At 36.6% G+C, this 18,565-nt stretch overlaps 1 protein-coding gene across 4 annotated transcripts in view; it reads left to right on the forward strand.

Annotated features, from left to right (window-relative positions):
* The window catches only part of ARHGAP18 (Rho GTPase activating protein 18), a 136,808-nt gene that overhangs the window by 90,221 nt on the left and 28,022 nt on the right, over window positions 1-18,565 (forward strand). For all 4 annotated transcript variants that reach the window (XM_037842957.1, XM_037842959.1, XM_037842958.1 and 1 more), the window contains 4 exons: window positions 3,474-3,639; window positions 5,758-5,849; window positions 11,560-11,637; window positions 16,917-17,076. In XM_037842957.1, the coding sequence (XP_037698885.1) occupies window positions 3,474-3,639; window positions 5,758-5,849; window positions 11,560-11,637; window positions 16,917-17,076 (496 nt within the window). The remainder of the gene's footprint in view (window positions 1-3,473; window positions 3,640-5,757; window positions 5,850-11,559; window positions 11,638-16,916; window positions 17,077-18,565) is intronic.

Below are 18,565 nucleotides of genomic sequence, written 5' to 3' on the forward strand. Positions count from 1 at the left end.
GTTTCTACTGAGAAATCTGCACACAGTCTTATTGAGCTTCCTTTTTATATAATGGGTCATTTTTCTCTTGCTGCTTTCAGAATTTTCTTTGTCTTTGACATTTGATAATCTGATTATTAAGTGTCTTGAAGTTGGTCTCCTCAGATCTACTCTGTTTGGAGTACATTGCGCTTCTTGGATCTGTAATTTTATGTCTTTCGTAAGAGTTGGGAAATTTTCAGTGATTATTTCCTCCATTATTCTTTCTGCCCCTTTTGCCTTCTCTTCTCCTTCTGGGACAACCCATGACACGTATATTAATCTGCTTCCTGTTCTTCAATTCACTGAGACCCTGCTCATATTTTTCCATTCTTTTCCTTATCTGTTCTTTTGTGTGTGGTATTTCAGATGTCTGTTCTCTAATTCCCGAATCCTTTCTTCTGCCTCTTCAAATCTGCTCTTCTGTTTCTCCATTTTTTTTTCATCTTTTCTGTTGTGCCTTTCATTCCCATAAGTTCTGCCAAGTTTTTTTTTCAAACTTTGAAGTTCTTCCTTATGTTTGTCCAATGTTTTCTTTATATCCTTCATCTGTTTTGCACTATCTTTCCTTAGCTTGTTGATTTGATTCTTGAATTGATTTAGCATATTTGTTTGAAGATCTTTAATTAGTTATTTTAACTCCTGTATCTCATTTGAAGTTTGTTCCTTTGACTGGGCCATATCTTTGTTTTCTCTAGTGTGATTCATACTTTTTGTTGTCTAAGCATTTGTTTTCCTTAATTCCCGAATCAGATATTCCCAGATCAGTCAGACCCAGGTCTCAGGAGGAGGCTGTATTCACTGTCATGTTTCCCTGAGGGTGAGAATCAACAGATTGTCAGACTTCCCTGTGAGGCCTCTAGACTCTGTGCTTTTCTTATCCTGCCCAGCAGGTGGTGCTTGTCAGTCCTCAGCTCCCCACTGGTATAAAGATGTGTGGTGCATTTAATTCTCAGTGGACCCTGTCCTGGCCAGGAACTGAGGGTGTCAGTAGCCAAGCTTAAGCTGTTTCTGTCCACCCAGCACCTCCTCCTCCCCTCGCCACCAGGCCTTGGGTCTGAGTTCTCTGAGGGGGGGATGCCACTTGAGCTGGGCCCCACCCCTCCCTTTTCTTAGGGAAAATAAGCGCTTCAGGGAATTATCTTCTACACTTGAGTTTTTCCTTTGACTCTCTATCTTAACTCCACCCTTGTCTGGGTCAGTGCTGGCAATTGAAAATGTCTGAGACTTTCTCTAATAAGTTACTTAGAAAGGGAGAAAAAAAAGGAAAAAAAAGAAGTCCCCTTTTCAGAGCCAGTACCCAGCCCTCCAGTTCACCCTTTTCTCGTGACACAGCCCTTTTCCAGTATTCTGAGTTCAGTGAACTCCAAAAGCCTCTGTTTTTATTTATTTATGCATTTTTTTTCCATCAGCCCCCGCCTCTTCTCTGCTAGGAGAAAGGTCTGGGTTCCTTTCCTGCTTGCTCCAGGTTTATCTGTGCTTGTAGCATGTATTCAGTAGTCCAAATTTGTTAATTAAAGCCACAGTTGGAGCTTGGTTGAGCTACTTTCCCTTGCTCCCAGCAGGGACTGCTTCTTTTTTCCCACAGTGACATTTTCCAACTCAGCCTGCTGTGCCATTGGGGGAGGGGTTCCAGCTCTGCAGTTTGGGGAACTTTACTTAAAGTTCTATGCTGCAATCTCAGCAGTTCCAGCCATTCCAGACTGTTGTAGATGTGCGTTTGGTCACGTATGTCCCCACATAAATTGTTCTAGACTGTTTTCTAGTTATCCCTGGCTATTTGCTAGTTGCTCTAGGGGACTAACTAAATTTTACACCTCCCTATGCCAGCATCTTGCCCTGCCTCCTACAATCTTGATAATAAGATATTGATCAACTACCAGAGAATGATCATTGTTTTAGCAAAATAAATTCAGTGTGACTATAATTTGTATTGACTATGTTAGAGAAATTAATAGTTTTACATTATAGCCCCTTTTGGTTTGTTGGTTAGTTAATAGATATTTGAGAAAAGTGAAAACAACAACAACCACAGCAACAAAACACCCAGCTATTTAAAAAAAATATAAAGATTTCCCTTCTCTCCAAGCTAGGAACCAAGATCAGTAGCAAAGCCATTTTTTATGGATAGAAAATACTGGTAACATGGGAAGTTCAAAATAAACTAGTATGGGTGTGAACTCTATAGCTTAGCTTTTACAATGGTATAGATTTGGTATAGAAGATAGGGGTTTTCTTATTTTTATTCTCCCCTCCCCAAGTTTTTTTTGTGTTTGGGTGAGATGGGAGATGTAAGTAGGAAGGAGACTGAGAACTGAGTTACTAAGAAAAATAAAAACAGAGGTTTCTTTTAAATTTAGCTCTTTTCTGTCTTCTCGCTTGTCATTAAATCCCTATATTTACCTTTGGAGGTGGAGAGTGCTTCCTGAGTTCTTTCAGGCAGGAGAGTGAAAGATCAGAATGTGTCTAGAATTTGCTCTCTGGGCCCTCTATGCTGAATCCTTTCTCACCCACAGTGTATAAGACAAGTAAGTCTTCAAAGAGTCTCTTTTACACACTTAACACATAGCTATGAATTTGTGGTATAACAATGGGAGAAGATGACTGGGTGGAAGGATTCCTGTGGATTCTGGTTTCTGACTTGGTACTGCCTTTTATTTGTCTGTGATCCTGGGTAGTCTCTCTAAGCCCCAATCTCTTACCTGTTCAGTGGTGAAAATGATAATAGCACACATTCAAGTGCTGGGCAAGTGCTAGGCATTTATGCCTCACAGCAACCTTTGAATTAGGTGGCATTATTATTATTTTATAATTAAATAATAATAATGCTATTGTTATTATTCCAATTTTATAGAAAGAAAGATTAACCAGTTGCCCAGGTCACACAGCTAGCAAGTGGCTAGGTGACCAGTAGGCATTCTGATACTAAAGTCCATGTGTTTACCACCCTCTACACGTACAGCCTTTCTGAACAGACCTCATTGGGCTTTCATGACAATTAAAAGGTACATCATATATGTAAAAGGCACCTGACATTTTCTAAGCACTCATTCTTGGCTACTATTCCTTCCTTTTTCTCATCTGTATATCTGTCTTTTGCTTCTTCCTCTTCTTCCACCTCCCTTCTGCCTTTTTCCTTCCATCTCTTGTAGTTTGTGCTTCAGTTGTAATCTTCCTTGGTTCCTGAAGGTCATTAACTAGGGGGTCTTTGTCTCTCTTGAGTTTGCTGTGTGTTTTCCCCTTGATCCACTGGTGTTGGTGACCTGTCAGACTTCATTGTTGTCTTGACCCCTCCACAAGGTTGAGGGTCCTCACTGTGACAGATCAGTCTCTATTGCAACTGGAGACACTGGCCGTGTCTTATTTTGTTTCTATAGTTATAGTTTTTCCTGCTTTCGTCACAGAAAGGGTTTAGATACTGTAAGCCTTTACTACATTAATGGTATTTATTTTAGAATTTCAGATTGCCAAAAGACAAAACGGGCACCACAAGGATTGGTGACCTAGCACCCCAGGACATGAAGAAAGTTTGCCATTTAGCCCTAATTGAGCTGACTGCCCTCTATGATGTATTGGGTGTTGAATTGAAACAACAAAAAGCTGTGAAAATCAAAACAAAAGGTAACCCTAAAATGAAAAACAGATTTCTTTCTAAAATAGCAAGGATGAACTTGGCTTTTATCTGCATTCTTGGGAGGAAAATCACCTACAAAATAAACCAACACTTGAATACATCTGTAGTTCAGATTCTAAATTATTGCTTTCCAAAATTTTGTAACTTGATTAAAATATGCTGTCCTAGTCTACAGATAATAAAGGAATAATCAAGTATTTCAGTTCCTGGGGAAGGAAATTCTTCATTAAGGAATCATAACTCGTGTGCTCTCTCCTTTAAAAACTATATATTTAAAAGGATACGTTTCGCACATCTACCCATTTATTTCAAAATTAGATCTTGAAAAGTGTTAAGATGGTTGATCCTGACTGATTTCTTTTACTTATTCATCTGGTGGGAAATGCATAGGGCAGTTTGGAGTTTGTCTCTTCCATCATTTACATTCAACTTTTTAACTATTGTGCAAAAATATTCTTCACCTGATCACGAAACTAATACCATTGTACTCACCATGGATATGTGTAGCTTTTCTTTTGAAAGCAGCTTGCTTTACCCACTGTATAAACAGAATTCATTTTTCTTAATATGGTAGAGGACAGATACTTCCACAGTTTTTGTTTTTCCTAGATTTTATTTTCTCCAAAATCCACATAATTCTCTTACATGAAGCTTTACTGTTTTGGAATCGGTCCTCTTGTTTAACCTTAAAGTATCTCCTAAACAGAAACCAAGATTGAGAATAATTGTGTTGCTATAGTAACATTAGCAAAGACAAGCACTCAGCAGATTTAGGTTTTAGAGGTGATTTTTCTGTAGAACTGGGGTATACCTTCCCCTCAGGTCCTTCTTTCCATATTGGGCCCCAGAAGATCTCGTTCTATGTCAGTTCCTTTGAGTATTTTAGCTGGAGTCTGGGGATGGTGAATTTCTGTGTCGAACAGTGCTCCTGGTTTTCCACAAGTCCACTATGGGTAATGGAGACTTCCGATACTTTTTAAACACTCATGACAAAACCTTCTCCAAATATAAATTAGAAATGTAATTTAAATAGCTGTGATGCAGTGCATGGCATTTTTGAAGTGGCTTAGAGAGGGTTTTTTTTTTATTTTTAATTTTTTTGGTATTGCATCCTTGCAGAAAAACAAATATTGCTGTTCTTATTAAGAATATTACTGTTAATAGAATAGATTGACTTTCTATCTTTTTTTATATCTGTATATGTAATCCAAGATGTTTATCTTATATTATCAACCAGATCCTTGACATTCTTGAGGATTACATCTTTCCTTAATTCCCCAACTGAAAAATTATTTACTGGGTTATTGGCATTCTTTTGAATGGCATCTTGATTAAATGTCACAGTTTCCAGTATCCCCTTTTCCATGTTCACAAATGATTTATATCTCCCCTGATGATGTTTGTCATAAAGGAAGATTTCATTATCACTTCTTTGTTAATTATACACTCAGCAATGGGATGGGGATACAGATCAGTTGAGAAGTAGATGTTGGGTGGAGGCTGTGCTCACACTAGACTCAAGGCATATGATTTTAATTAAGAAAAATTACAAATTATTACCTGTCATTGCCTCTGGCGTTATTGACAAATATATAATACTACAAATTTGAATTCAAATGTATACTCAGTAGAAATTTGTAAAACAAGATCCTAATGCTGGTTGATTTCTCAAAAAACAGGTATTTTATTTATATGTTTTGCTGTATCATAGAATGTTGAATATCAATTCATTGTGGAAGAGATGAGTGATATTTGCCTTATGCCAGAAATTTTAATTTAATTATGTTTGGTAAAGTATTTGCATATTATATGACTCCCACAGCACCCTATTTCTCTTTTGTAGAAGTTTGCACTTTTCTAATTATTTCAGTGATTATTCGCAATCTGTTTGGTTGTCTTTTGCTGCTAGACTGCTCTGTAAGACAGAGCCAGAGTCTTCTTATTGGCCTTTGTATGTCTGATGGCTAAGACAACGTCATTTACTTAGAAGGGCTCAGTAAATGCTTGAGGAATTGAGCATCAATGCAAGAAAGCTTATGCCTTAAATTTTTGGTATTAAAATTTCATAGAGTTATGGAGGTGAAGAATTTATTTTCTTTTTGCAGATGCTGGCCTTTTTGGTGTTCCATTGACAGTATTGCTAGAACAAGATCAGAGGAAAGTACCAGGAACTCGGATACCCTTGATCTTTCAAAAAGTAAGTAGGCTGAATAGGTCAGCTTAGAGAGAACATGCCTGCACTAATAGTGATTTATTTTGCAGTCATACTATTATAATCTAGTTTTCCAGCTGATGCGCTCTTTTATTTTGTACTTTGATTTTCTATTCAAGAAAATGTTTATTTAAAGGGTTCATAATTTTTATTTCAAGCTGATGCTTTGCATGTTACTATTCCTGTAACTGTGATTATGTGGTGTCACTTTCCTGCATTATATTAGCTGGTTTTCTGTAATTGAGATTTCAGTTCTGTAATACATAGGAGTGGGAACTGCTTATAAATTTCTAGGGAATTGAATCCTCATGAATATTTTATGCCTGTATGTGTTTCCCAAGCTTTGCTATTTACAGCGAGGGTGTCCAATTTAATTTACCAGTGCCTACTTCCAAAGTAGGCAAAGAAACCATAAGGTAGAGTTAGAAAATGATTGCTAAACTATCAAGTCACTTGTGTAGTTAGCACTCATTATTCAAAGGGGATTATTCATGGCAATATAAAAGTTTCAGTTCAACCTCTGAGCCATCATTGTTCCGAAATGCAGATTGCAGTTGATGATAGCCAGGCAGTGCACAGTGAGGAAAGCAGGGCTGCTTCCTTCACACAGTTTCCAGAGAGAAATCAGTCATGGACTCCCCAAGCCATAGGTTCTCTTCAACAGCCCAGGCATATCACAGTTTCTGAAGTTTCTGGGACAGCAATGATTGGCAGTGGGAACACTCATAATTGATTGGCTCAGGAAACTCATCCAGTACTAAAGCTCAGTCTACTTGGTACTTACTCTTCCCCGCTCCCAAACCAGTCATTTACCTATCATACTAACCTCTAGTTCCTTATTCCTTATATCCACCATTACACCCAATCTTGTGTCTCAGTGCTGCTCCTTTTGAACTTTCTTTTACAGAGCTTTTGCTGCTCACCTGCCTCCGCCATCCACTGTCTGTAGAAGTGTTACCTGTTTGGATAGTTGTCAACAGTGACTGTGATTAATAGAGAGATGCTGAGAAACATAGAATACATACACACATTTCATTAATTGATTTATTTTTTAATTAGAGAAGTTGTAGGTTGTTTTAGTTTCCTTGGCTGCTTAAACAAATACCATGCAATGGGTTGGCTTAAACATTGGGAATTTATTGGCTCATAGAGTTAAGGCTAGGAGAACATTCAAATCAAGGTGTCAGCAAAGTGATGCTCTCTTCCCAACACTGGCCTTATGGGACTGGCTGCCAGTGATCCTTGGTCCTGGGCTCCTCTGTCACATGGCAGTGTACATGGTGGCCTCTCACTTCTCTTATGGCTCCTGTTGACCTTCAGCTTCTTGCTTCCTTTGGCTTTCTCTCTCTCTGTTTCTGATTATCTTTCCACTTATAAAGGACCCCAGTAATAGGATAAAGACCAACCTTGATTGAATTGGGTCACACCTTAACTGAAGTAACCTCATCGAAAGGTCCTACTTACAATGGGTTCACAGCCACAGGAATGGATTAACTTTAAGAACATGTTTTTCTAGGGTATATCATTCCAAACCTCCGTCTAGGTTTACAGAAAAATCATGTATAAAATACAGAGTTCTTTTAAAATAGATAAAGCATATGAGTTACTATACACTCATGGCTGTAGAGAGCAGGGGTCTCTGAGGCATCTTCCCAGTGAGGGATAAAGTCTCGGTTCATTAGTGCCAGTGGTACCCTCTGATCAGGAGGAGGATTGCATCTTCCCTTTGAGAACACCTCCCCTTGTCATTTTGTCTTGGGGTTATTTATTTAGTTAGTTATTTTGAATTTTTGGTCTCTTTGCTCTTCCGGAAACTGGCTGCCCACCAGTTTAAAGTAAGAACAATCCCAGTTGATTACAGTGCTTAATGGCAGAATTAATTAAAGGTCAATTCCCACAGTTAATTTTTCAGATGAACTTCTACTCCCTCCCAATCGGACCTTGCTTTAGGTCTGCCCAAAGCCTATTTCTGTGCTGTGTGGTAAAAAAATCATCAGCACTCAACAAACATTGTTAAGTGAGTGAAACAATCCTGTTATATCATTGTCTTTTCCTCATACAACTCAGGAACTTGGTAATCAATGCCTCCAAGAAACTGTCCCCATTGAAATCCCCCATTCTATTTCTGGGAATGGCATTTCCGTTGTTCGACTTGCAGAAGTCAGTAATCTTGGATTTATCCTTGACTACTTCCTATCTATCAAATTCTGTCAGTTTCTAAGTTTGTACCTCTCCAGTGTCTTTACTTATCCATTTGATTCCTATGACCCTATTGAAGAGCCCTGATTACTTCTTGCTAATGCTTATTAGCTTTGAATGTTGGGTAAGTTTTAATGTTTCTGAATTGTAGTTTCCTTGACTGTAAAATAAAGATAGAAATGCTTGCCTTTTGGGTGCTTTCTAATATGAATCAGGTTCCTTCTAGCTTTCTTACTGTTGCCTTTAAGATTCAGTCCTCTGGCCTCTGCTAAATTAGGGGTCTTCAAATTTTTTTGCATAAATAAACTTTTTTAATCGAGGTACCCTGTTATGCATTTTAAATTTGACATTCAAAATTATCATAACTTTAAATAGATGCAAAAGATGTAATTCCTGGCATAATATAAATATTGACATTTTTGAATGAAACTCATATCATTCCAGTGTATCCAGTAGAATCTAAACTCCATAGCAATTTGATATCCTCCACCATCCTTTTAAAAATCTATGCACGCGAGCTCATTAGCAGTGGGAAATTTTACGCCATTTTTTCTTCTTCCTTGAACTTGTGTTTTCATTTCCATTTTCTACATAGAATTTTATTCTAACAATACGAAAGCTTGAAAGTCTTTTATCATTTAGCATGCTTTTATGCCACAATAAATGTTAATGAAGTGAAATCTTAATTTATAAATTACTTCTTTCAAATAAGTATTAAAATATTTATTTTGAATTAATTTATTTTTATTTGGAATTCAGAAATGTGGGCCAATATATACAAATTTTAATAAGGAAAAGTAAAGTTTTATTAGATATATGTTTATCTCTTAATGAGATAATTTTACTTTAAGAATATTGGTTACTGAATCTATGGGTGAACATCTCTTATTCCTAGAATGACACATATTGGTTCAACAATGTCTAATCCAACTTTTAGTTTTTATCAATATAAGCACTGAAAAGCTTTGTTCACATTAAAATTAAAGGGGACTAGAAAGAGTTTACTTTCAGATAACACTCATCTTTTTGCCTCCCTTCTGAGTTATTAACAAAATTTCACAGTGATCCATCATGAAAAACATTTTTTTCATTTATCAGCTGACAGCTCTATTAAGTTCTCCTTCAATTTTGTAGAAAGGAAAGAATTTGAAACATTGACTTGCAAAACGGTTCATTACCAGTCCTTGGGGTATTTTACTTTCTCATTTTTTAGGAACTGTAACAAAAAAGGGATTTACCAAAGCTTATCCAATATCTATGAATTGTGTCAGTTATATTTTTGACTCAGGATCTTGTTGCTTAAATCACTGTGCTCTGAAAGGGCTGGGGAAATGATAATATTTAATAATTTAATCTATGTGAAAAAGTCTTCCTTATAGCCTAATTAGAAAATCCAGTTCTCACTCTCAAACTAATCAGACAAATCAGACAAAAAAGTTTCACTTCATTTTTCAGTTCTGTGTATGTAATATGTATTTTGAAAAGTGCTGTGAAAATTACAGATAAATTGCAGAATGTGTCTTGTAAGATAAATTTCTAAAAGCAGTGTGGTTAAAATACATAGATTAAAATTAATATAGTTGTTTTCCATTTCTATTTTAAATTTTGGAGTAAAATAAAAACTATACACTATTCATTTATATTTAAATAATGCAATATAATGTGGTAGGTAAAAATGTTCTTTTCAAAGAGAAACATGAGAAAATACATGGTATTCCTTCCAACAGGTATAGTTCATACTTCTATTGAATGCTAGTATTCAGCTTTAGAGAATCATAAAAGGGACTTTAATATAAAAATTCAGAAATTACTCCCATTCATTAATTTAGAAACCACAATCATTTTTTCCTATATATTTAATGGAAGTGAATGACATATACAGCTAAAAACTAATTTGCTCCAGCAGCTAGCATGTAATTTTATTTTTTGTCAATAGGAGAGAGAAACATTTTAAACATTTTATAAGATGAAATAAAATGAAAATTGCCTGTGCATTGAATAAATTTTGCATGGTGTGATTTGATAAGTTTGGTTTTAAATACTTTATTGAACAATGCCCACCTAATCTAAAATGATTCATGTAAACTTCTTTGCTGTAACTTTATCCAGTGTAACTTGAAAATGTGGTCCTGAAAAATATTCCAGTTGAATTTTTAAAAATGGTGTACTGCTTTGACTAGTCAAAGATGCTTCTCTTTTCAGCTAATAATAAATCCTTGGGAGAATTTTGAGACTATTCTTTGCTTTATTCTTACCAGACTCCCTCAAGATCAGTGCATTCTTTGGCAATAATCCAGAGATAGAAGAGGTGAGGTCATTAAAGAAAAATTGCCATCCCTTCCAGTGTCTACAGGCTACAATATCTGTGATTTCAGAGCATCTAGACAAAGGTCAAAAGACTTCATTTATGATGCATGCTTTGCTCCTAACAGACACTGGTGTAAGCAAGGGAAAAACAGCAAGCTCTATGTAATATATAGTGCCTTGGTTAATCATTAAAGGAGGCTTCCTTGAAAAAAAAATAAAAAATTTACATTCCTTTAGCACTCTGGAAGATTTTACCCTCAGCGCAGAGAGTATTGTAGTAAGATTTGGAATGAGGGAAAAGTGAAGTAGGAGAAGGCTATTGTAAAACAAGAGTGGGTGAGTAGGAAGGAAAACCTACATGATGCTAGTAAATGCCTTATGTTTAAATTGAGAACAGGGACATTGATTTCCCTAAAATAGAAGAGCACTCTGTTTATAGTCTTTGCCTACTGCCAGGGGAATGCAGATTCCGATCCGAAGACTACTCTGCCAAGAAAGTAACCGCTGTCTTCTCTACTTCCCAGCCTCCAACATTTTGTCATTGTATTTTCTCCATTTGCCTTATCCTTGTGGATTTCTGCCTTAAAAAAAAAATCTTTAATTGTGATTTTAGTGAGTTTCCCAAAGTAGAGAAGTTTGGAATGTTTCCATTGGCCATTGGGCGTGATTGAGAAGTCATAGACAGGAATTGTTTTTTAAGTTTACCACCAAAAGTTTAAAGGCCTAAAAATGAATATTTGTAAATGGGTTTTTTTCCCTGTTATCCCGTAAATAATTATTTCTTTGACCAAACTAAAAACAAGATGTGAATGTGCAAATATTAGAATTTCGTAAGATTTATTTGATTTCAGAATATATGTTTCTGGAAAAGCAGATGAAATGGATTTTTTAGTTGCTTTTAAAAAATGAATATCTTCATTCTCCATTTGTTTGGAATACTACAGCTGTTGTGTGAAATTCTACACTTCTGTCAGGAAGGAGAATAAGACCCAACTTTTTCTAAATTTAACTGAAGTTTTGGGAGTTATGGGTTGAAAGGATAGGGTATTGCAATAGCATTCAAAACATTGTAAAATTCAGTTTTCATGTTATTGCAATCAGCTTCACTTACTTATATGTGAAACAGATGTTGCATTTGGAATTATACCTGTTGTGAATACCAAAATCAGAATGTTCTGTTTGTACACAGCTGGTTTCTCGAATCGAAGAGGGAGGTTTGGAAACTGAAGGCCTCTTACGAATACCAGGAGCTGCCAGTAGAATCAAGGTAATCTCTCGGTTCTACTAATGTCAAGATTTATGGTTTAATTATACTTTTGTATTTTCAAAGCTTACTTGTCCTCCCCATTGTTAGTAAAGTAGGCAAAATAAAAACAGTAAAACTTCCTATAACTCAGTGAGGATTCAGTTTTTCTCCAGTCCCTTCTGTTTTTGTAAGCTTTGATTTTTCAAAATCACCATATTACCTATAATAATAAAACAATAAATATTCAGGCAAATGGTTTTAATTTGTATACTGTGCAAAAATAAAATAGGAACCAAAGTAAAAATGCAGAAAACAAGAGTAATGCCTTACTTCTGATGAACAGAGAACACAGAGTCAAAGCATTAGCAGGGGACAGGCAATGGGTGTAGTCAGAATGAGTAGTATCAGTGGAGTTTTTTAAAAAAAAAAGGTGGAATCATGGGCTCAGCAGGTGAGCAGAGCAGGTTTCTTGACAATAGTCTTTTGGGCTGATAAAATAAGAGCCTGTCTCAACCACTTTGCTGAGTAGAGCTCCTTCCCTGAGCGTGCACAGTTCCTTGTCTTACTGGCCAGGTAGCCTGGCTTGTGAAAGGGATGATGTGATTACCAGGTATGCCAGTTTGAAACTGTTATGTACCCCAGGAAAGACTGTTCTTTAATGCAGACTTATTATGGGTAGGATCTTTTGATTAAGTTGTTTCCTGAGAGATGTGACCCACCCAATTATGGGTGAGACTTTTGATTAGTTATTTCCATGGAAATGTGATCCCACCCATTCAGGTTAGATCTTGATGAGTTTACTGGAGTCTTTTAAGAGAGGTCTCAGAGGGAAGTTGCTCAGAGAAGCTGAGAGAGACATTTTGGAGAGAAGCCAACATATTAATCCAGCGTTTGCCCCTGGGAGAAGCTAAGAGCTGACACAGACCCAGAGGTTGGAGAGGCAGACAGAAAGATGTTTGGATATGCTGAACTATGAGATGAAGCCCAGAGTTTGCCCCGGAGAAGCCAAGAGAGGACCCCCAGATGCTTAGAGAGAAACACCCTGGGAGAACAAGCAAGGATGCACAGGTCCTGAGAGAGAGAAGCTAAGAGAGATAGAAGCCCAGAGACATTTTGGAGAAAGCCATTTTAAAACCAGAACCGAGGAGCAAAGGACCAGCAGACACAAGCAACGTGCCGCCTCAGCTGACAGAGGTGTTCCGGATGCCATTGACCTTTCTTCAGTAAAGATATCCTCTTGTTGATGCCATAGTTTGGACACTTTTATGGCCTTAGAACTTTTATGGCAAATTTGTAACCTGATAAATCCCCTTTATAAAAGCCAATCCATTTCTGGTATTTTGCATAACAGCAGCTTTAGCAAAATGGAACACCAGGCATTCCCCTTTCTCTTCTCTCTGGGTGGCATTTTCTTCCCAACCTCCTCAGGTTTCATCTCTGTAGCCCAACTCCTGCTCTATGGAATAAATCTTCCAAGGAATGCATGATGAATGTGGAGTTACCCGAGAGATGATGCATACTACCAGGGTATTTGCATTTTAAAAGGATCTTATACTTAGAATTTTAGCTCTATCTGGAATTTCTATCTAGGAAAAGTTCTGAGCTAGCAATCATTAGCTATCTCTGTTACCCTAACTACGTTTCAAATCCAGCTTTATCACTAAACTTTGATCATACAAGCAACTGTCCAGGGCCAATATATTGTCTGCCTGAATTCGAAAATCCAAGAGAATATAGGATGACAGCAGATATAGTATCTGTTCTTTTCCTTCAGACCTGTTCTCTATGGATTCTGTAGAGGTGGAGAAGGCCAGAATGGTTCTTGGTGAGAGCTGTCCTCACCAGTGACTCACAGGTTGTGTTCCTGCCAACAGTGGAATTATCAGTCATACACTCCAGCCATGCATCACCTGCTTATTTTGATAAGTTTCCTCAATTTGGAACACTGGTTTCAGCCTTCTTGGCTCTTACCACATAGTGATCTCAGTTTAATAGTATTCGAGTAACCTGATATATCCTGCTCACTGATTTCAGCTTGTGTCCCCAGGGTTTGGTTTCTGGTGTATAGAACTCTCCAAAATATTTTGGTGGGTCTGCAAGTTTGATAACTTGCCAGTGTTTCACTTCTTTGGCTAATACCTGAGGCAGTTTCACCACCAGCCAGTAATCAATTGTGTGTGCTTCTAAGTTCTGGGAGAAGTATATTTTCCTAAATAGAAATAATCCCTCAGAAACAGGTAACCTGACTTCATGTGCCCATGTCAGCAAGAACACCAACCTCAATTCACTGTTCATATCCCCCAGTGGGCTGTCTTCTGCAGAGCATGGTGGCAAGCTTGCAGAAGCAATAAACCCGAGTTTACTTTAGTACAGAGTGATGAATACAGTGGTATTTTGCATTGTGACTAGAACGCTGTTCAGGAGACAAGTTCAACTTAGTGTAATTTCTACAAACGCCAATTAAGTGGTTTCAGCTGGCTCAACTCTTCCACCCAGCCTATAGTCACACACCAAATTATGCAGCAGCTGGTCCATTATAAATAATTTAGGGATAATATGCAAAAATTTTTGTTGCTTCTTCCCTCCTGCCCTACCAAATGTCTTTGTCCCCCACCCGCCATGTTCTCTCTTTCTTTGTTATCTCTAGTTCTACCTTCATGTATTTCCAAGATCACAAAAATCATTGGTAGAGGATGGGATTGTGTGGGGAGAGAAAATGTGACAAAGCCACCTTACAAAATAAAAAGAACAGTCTCTGAGAAAACTGTTTCCAATAATAGAAGGAAGTAACAGAATCTTGGAAGGATTCCTAACTTACTAGGATTTTTGCCACTGTAAAAAAGCATACAGAAAACAGTAATTATGAGACTAAATTGATTTATGAGTAATAATTTGCCTGGGTGATTTTTGTAGGGTCCTTGAGGTAAATGAGCTAGGTATTTCTAATTCTACATGGACTTAACCAATTTCTTCAGCTGGTTGGCTGTGTTCCTTACAGCCAACTTACAGGTTATTGATGTATTTTAATGCCTCATTTGCTATAGAATTTGGTTTTCCATTTCCCAGAGGTGACTAATCAGAGGTAGCCTTCTGCTTTAGGCTCAGAGATTAAGTATGTATTTTAGTTGTGTAATATAATTCTATATAATTGAAAACATTGGTTTGGTTGTTTTTTTTTTTAATAATTTTTTATTTAATAAAGAACTATAGTATTTAGGTAGAGCCCCCAAATGGGAAGATGATTTTGACTACTTTTTTCCTTTATTGGATAAGTCATGGTTTACAGAACAATCATGCATAAAATACAGGATTCCCATTTAGCACCCTATTATTAACACCTTGCATTGGTGTGGCACATTTGTTAACAATTGATGAAAGCACATTTTTGTAATTATACTATTAACTATCATCCATGGTTTAACTTAGGGTTCACTTGTTTGTATAGTGCAGTTCTGCAGATTTTTTTTTTTTTTGTCATCCAATGAGCATTTCTTTGTGAATTTGAAAGCACTTTCACAAGATTTCCATTGTACACAAATTGTGTTGTTATATGTCCATAAACATTCATACATACTCACATACACTTTAAAAAAATATGTTTTCTTTCTTCCATGTTTGATTCATTTGTCCTTTGAGGTCTTGGACCTGAATATCAATACTTTTAATTATTTTATCATTTGTAATAGCTAGCTAATCTTATTAATAATCAAACAACTGTTTGATACTGTATTCTAAAATAGCGAAGGCTCTTTCTTTCATAGCAAAAATTAGCTCAGCCCTCTTAAAATTTTTCTACTGAATTTTCCCGCTGCTCTTTTTGGATACCCTCAACTTTAACATGTTCATTGTTTCATTCCAGAAATAAATAGTAGCTGATGATATTATTAACATGTTACAGAAAAGCTTACACCAATATAAATAGAGAACTTGTATCAATTTTAATATCTAATATTTTGATTTGTCAATATCTACAAAAAATATTGAAAAAGTAAAACATGGACAACTTATATGAATATAAGAAACATTACAGTAGGTCAGAAAACATTCTGTCTGATGGTAGTATGCAACCTAACATTTCCCCCTTTTAACAATATTCAGATATATATTTTAATGCTGTTAATTATGGTCACAGTGTTGTGCTACCATCAGCACCATCCATTACCAAAACATTTCTATTGTTTCAAACAGGAACCCTGTACATTTTAAGCCTTAACTTCCCATTCCTTACCCCCACCCCATCCCCTGGTATCCTATATTCTAAATTCTATAGTTTTCTTGTTCTAATTATTTCATATCAGTGAGTTCATACTACAAATGTGGTAAATGTTCACTATTCCAAAATATAGAAAGAAATCCTTCAACTCAACAACAAAAAGATGAACAATCCAATTCAAAAATGGGCAAAAGGCTTGAGTAGACATCTCGTCAAACAAAATACACAAATGTCCAATAATCACATGAAAAGATGCTCAACATCATTAGCCACCAGGGAAATGCAAATCAAAACCTCAATGAGATACCATTTCACACCCACTAGAATGGCTGCTATTAAAAAAAAATGGAAAATTGCAAGTGTGGGAGAGAATGCAGAGAAATAGAAACACTGATCGATTGCTAGTGGCAATGTACAATGTTGCAGCCTCTGTGGAAGACAGTTTGACAGTTCCTCAGAAAGCTAAGTACAGAACTACCATGTGACCTGGCAATCCCACTACTAGGTATATACACAAAAGAATTGAAAGCAGGGACTTGAACAGATATTTGTACACTGACGTTCATAGCCACATTATTCACAATTGCCAAAAGATGGAAACAACACAGGTGTTATTGATGAACAGATAAAAAAATATGGTATCTACGTTCAGTGGAATATTATTCAGCCTAAAAGGAAATGAAGTTCTAATACATGCGATGACATGGATGAACTTGAAGACATCTTGTTGAGTGAGCTAAACCAAGCACAAAAGGACAAATATTGTATGATTTCATTGATTAACTAATATTTTAATTAAACTTTTATTACCTAAGATTTATAGAGTGTCTGAGAAAAAGTTTAAAGTTTTAGAATTTTTTGGTCTTGGATACCGTTTTTCATTGGTTGAGTACAATTGGGGTGGGGAGAGTGGTATTTTTCTTAGTAATGGAAAGATATTGGCCTTTGATAATAGTTTTAGATGTATTTTCTAAAGAGCAGAATCTCTTTTGGCAAATGCATCAAACTCCCAGCAGGAAAAAAAATGCACTTACTGGTAATTTTTTTGCTTTTTTTTTTTTTTTTAATTTTTTTCTTCTGTTTGCAGAATCTTTGCCAAGAATTGGAAGCAAAGTTTTATGAAGGAACTTTTAATTGGGAAAGTGTCAAGCAACATGATGCAGCCAGCCTTCTCAAGCTCTTTATTCGGGAGCTGCCCCAGCCCTTGCTCAGTGTAGAATATCTCAAAGCCTTTCAGACTGTCCAGAGTAAGTGCTGTCCCATTCTGATGCTGTCCTTGTACTAAATCCATCCATGTTTATTGTTTTAATGATGCTTTGTATGATGAAGAATATAACCAGATATATTTGGGTAGACAAATTGACTCATTAATGTCAATTGGTGCTCAAATGCCACACCTCGTTTTCCTTGTACTTTATAAATATACATCTCTGACATGGATAGCACAGCATTCTCTTTGGGCACAGATCATTGCATGATATTTAAGTGATACAATATATTTTAGGGTTAAAACCTGGAGACTTCACATTCCTTTTGTAATAGTATGAGTCATGCAAGATCTCTGATACATTTTTCTTGCCAAGTGTTAAAAGCAACATTTACTGGAGAAGCTGTGGAGTAACAGTTATCATAAAAGCCAAAAGAGATGGGGCAGAATCTGTCAGCACTGCCTGAAAAATTAAATTTTGAAATTGTCATGCAGAAACATGGAACCAAGCCTTTTGATGCCTCATTGGTGATGGACAACAAACTTCTCAGGTCTTACTGCTTTGTGGTCTCGGGCAAGGTCCAAATTAATGTCACCAATAGTTTCTTGATTCCTTTTCCAAAGCAAACAGATATTATTAGGTTTAAGTACTGACCTAATTATCCACTTTACTCAATAGAGGCCATAAAAAAATGCCATAACCACCCCTGAGTGACTATATAATTTATCTTCCAAACTGGGACTATTTTTTGAGAGTGAAATGAGTCCTGTTAACGATTACAATGAGCTACCCTGTCAGGCAGAACCGTTCCAGGCTATCCAGAAAGCACGCAATAGTGAGCGGTTCTCATGAGTCATCTTGTATCAGAACATTTCTTCAGAATTTCTAGGAGAGAAGTGACTGAAATTATGTTCTCTCCAAAATATTCTTCTTTTAATAATTAAATTGTGGTATTTTGCATACATCCCTGGATATGGATTAAAGAACCAAATTTATCCTTGAAAAAACAGATACTGGAATAATTCCACATATCTGTGAATATTACTTAAATGGGTTAAGGATTACTGAAACTGATGGGTATCAGTGATAATAGTCCTTTTAGACTCTTTAATTGCTACTCGGTTTTCTAATTCATCCCACAAACATTTACTGAGCACCTGTTCTGTTCCGGTCCCCGTTTTACATACTCCTGTTGGAATTAACAGACTCTTACCAGGTAGTTTGTTCACTCCCCATTAAAAGAAGCAAACTTGACTGTTGCAGATTTACCCTGACACCATATCATGGATCGTCCAATCTTCTATGTCTTTTCATTGGGAAATAATTATGCAGAAGTTGAAATTATTTCCAAAGCACTGTGGTATGTCTGCAAACATAAGGCCGCCAGTGATATGATCACAGTTGGAAGTGAGCATTCTGAGCAGCGGAAGCTCTGTCACAGCAGCTGCTTCTACTGATCTCCCACAAACACACTCTCAACAAGGCTTGCTGCTCATTCACTGTGTCTTACATTTCACAATAAATGTTT

Source organism: Choloepus didactylus, chromosome 7 (genome assembly GCF_015220235.1).
Source record: "Choloepus didactylus isolate mChoDid1 chromosome 7, mChoDid1.pri, whole genome shotgun sequence".
NCBI classification, from domain to species: Eukaryota; Metazoa; Chordata; class Mammalia; order Pilosa; family Megalonychidae; genus Choloepus; species Choloepus didactylus.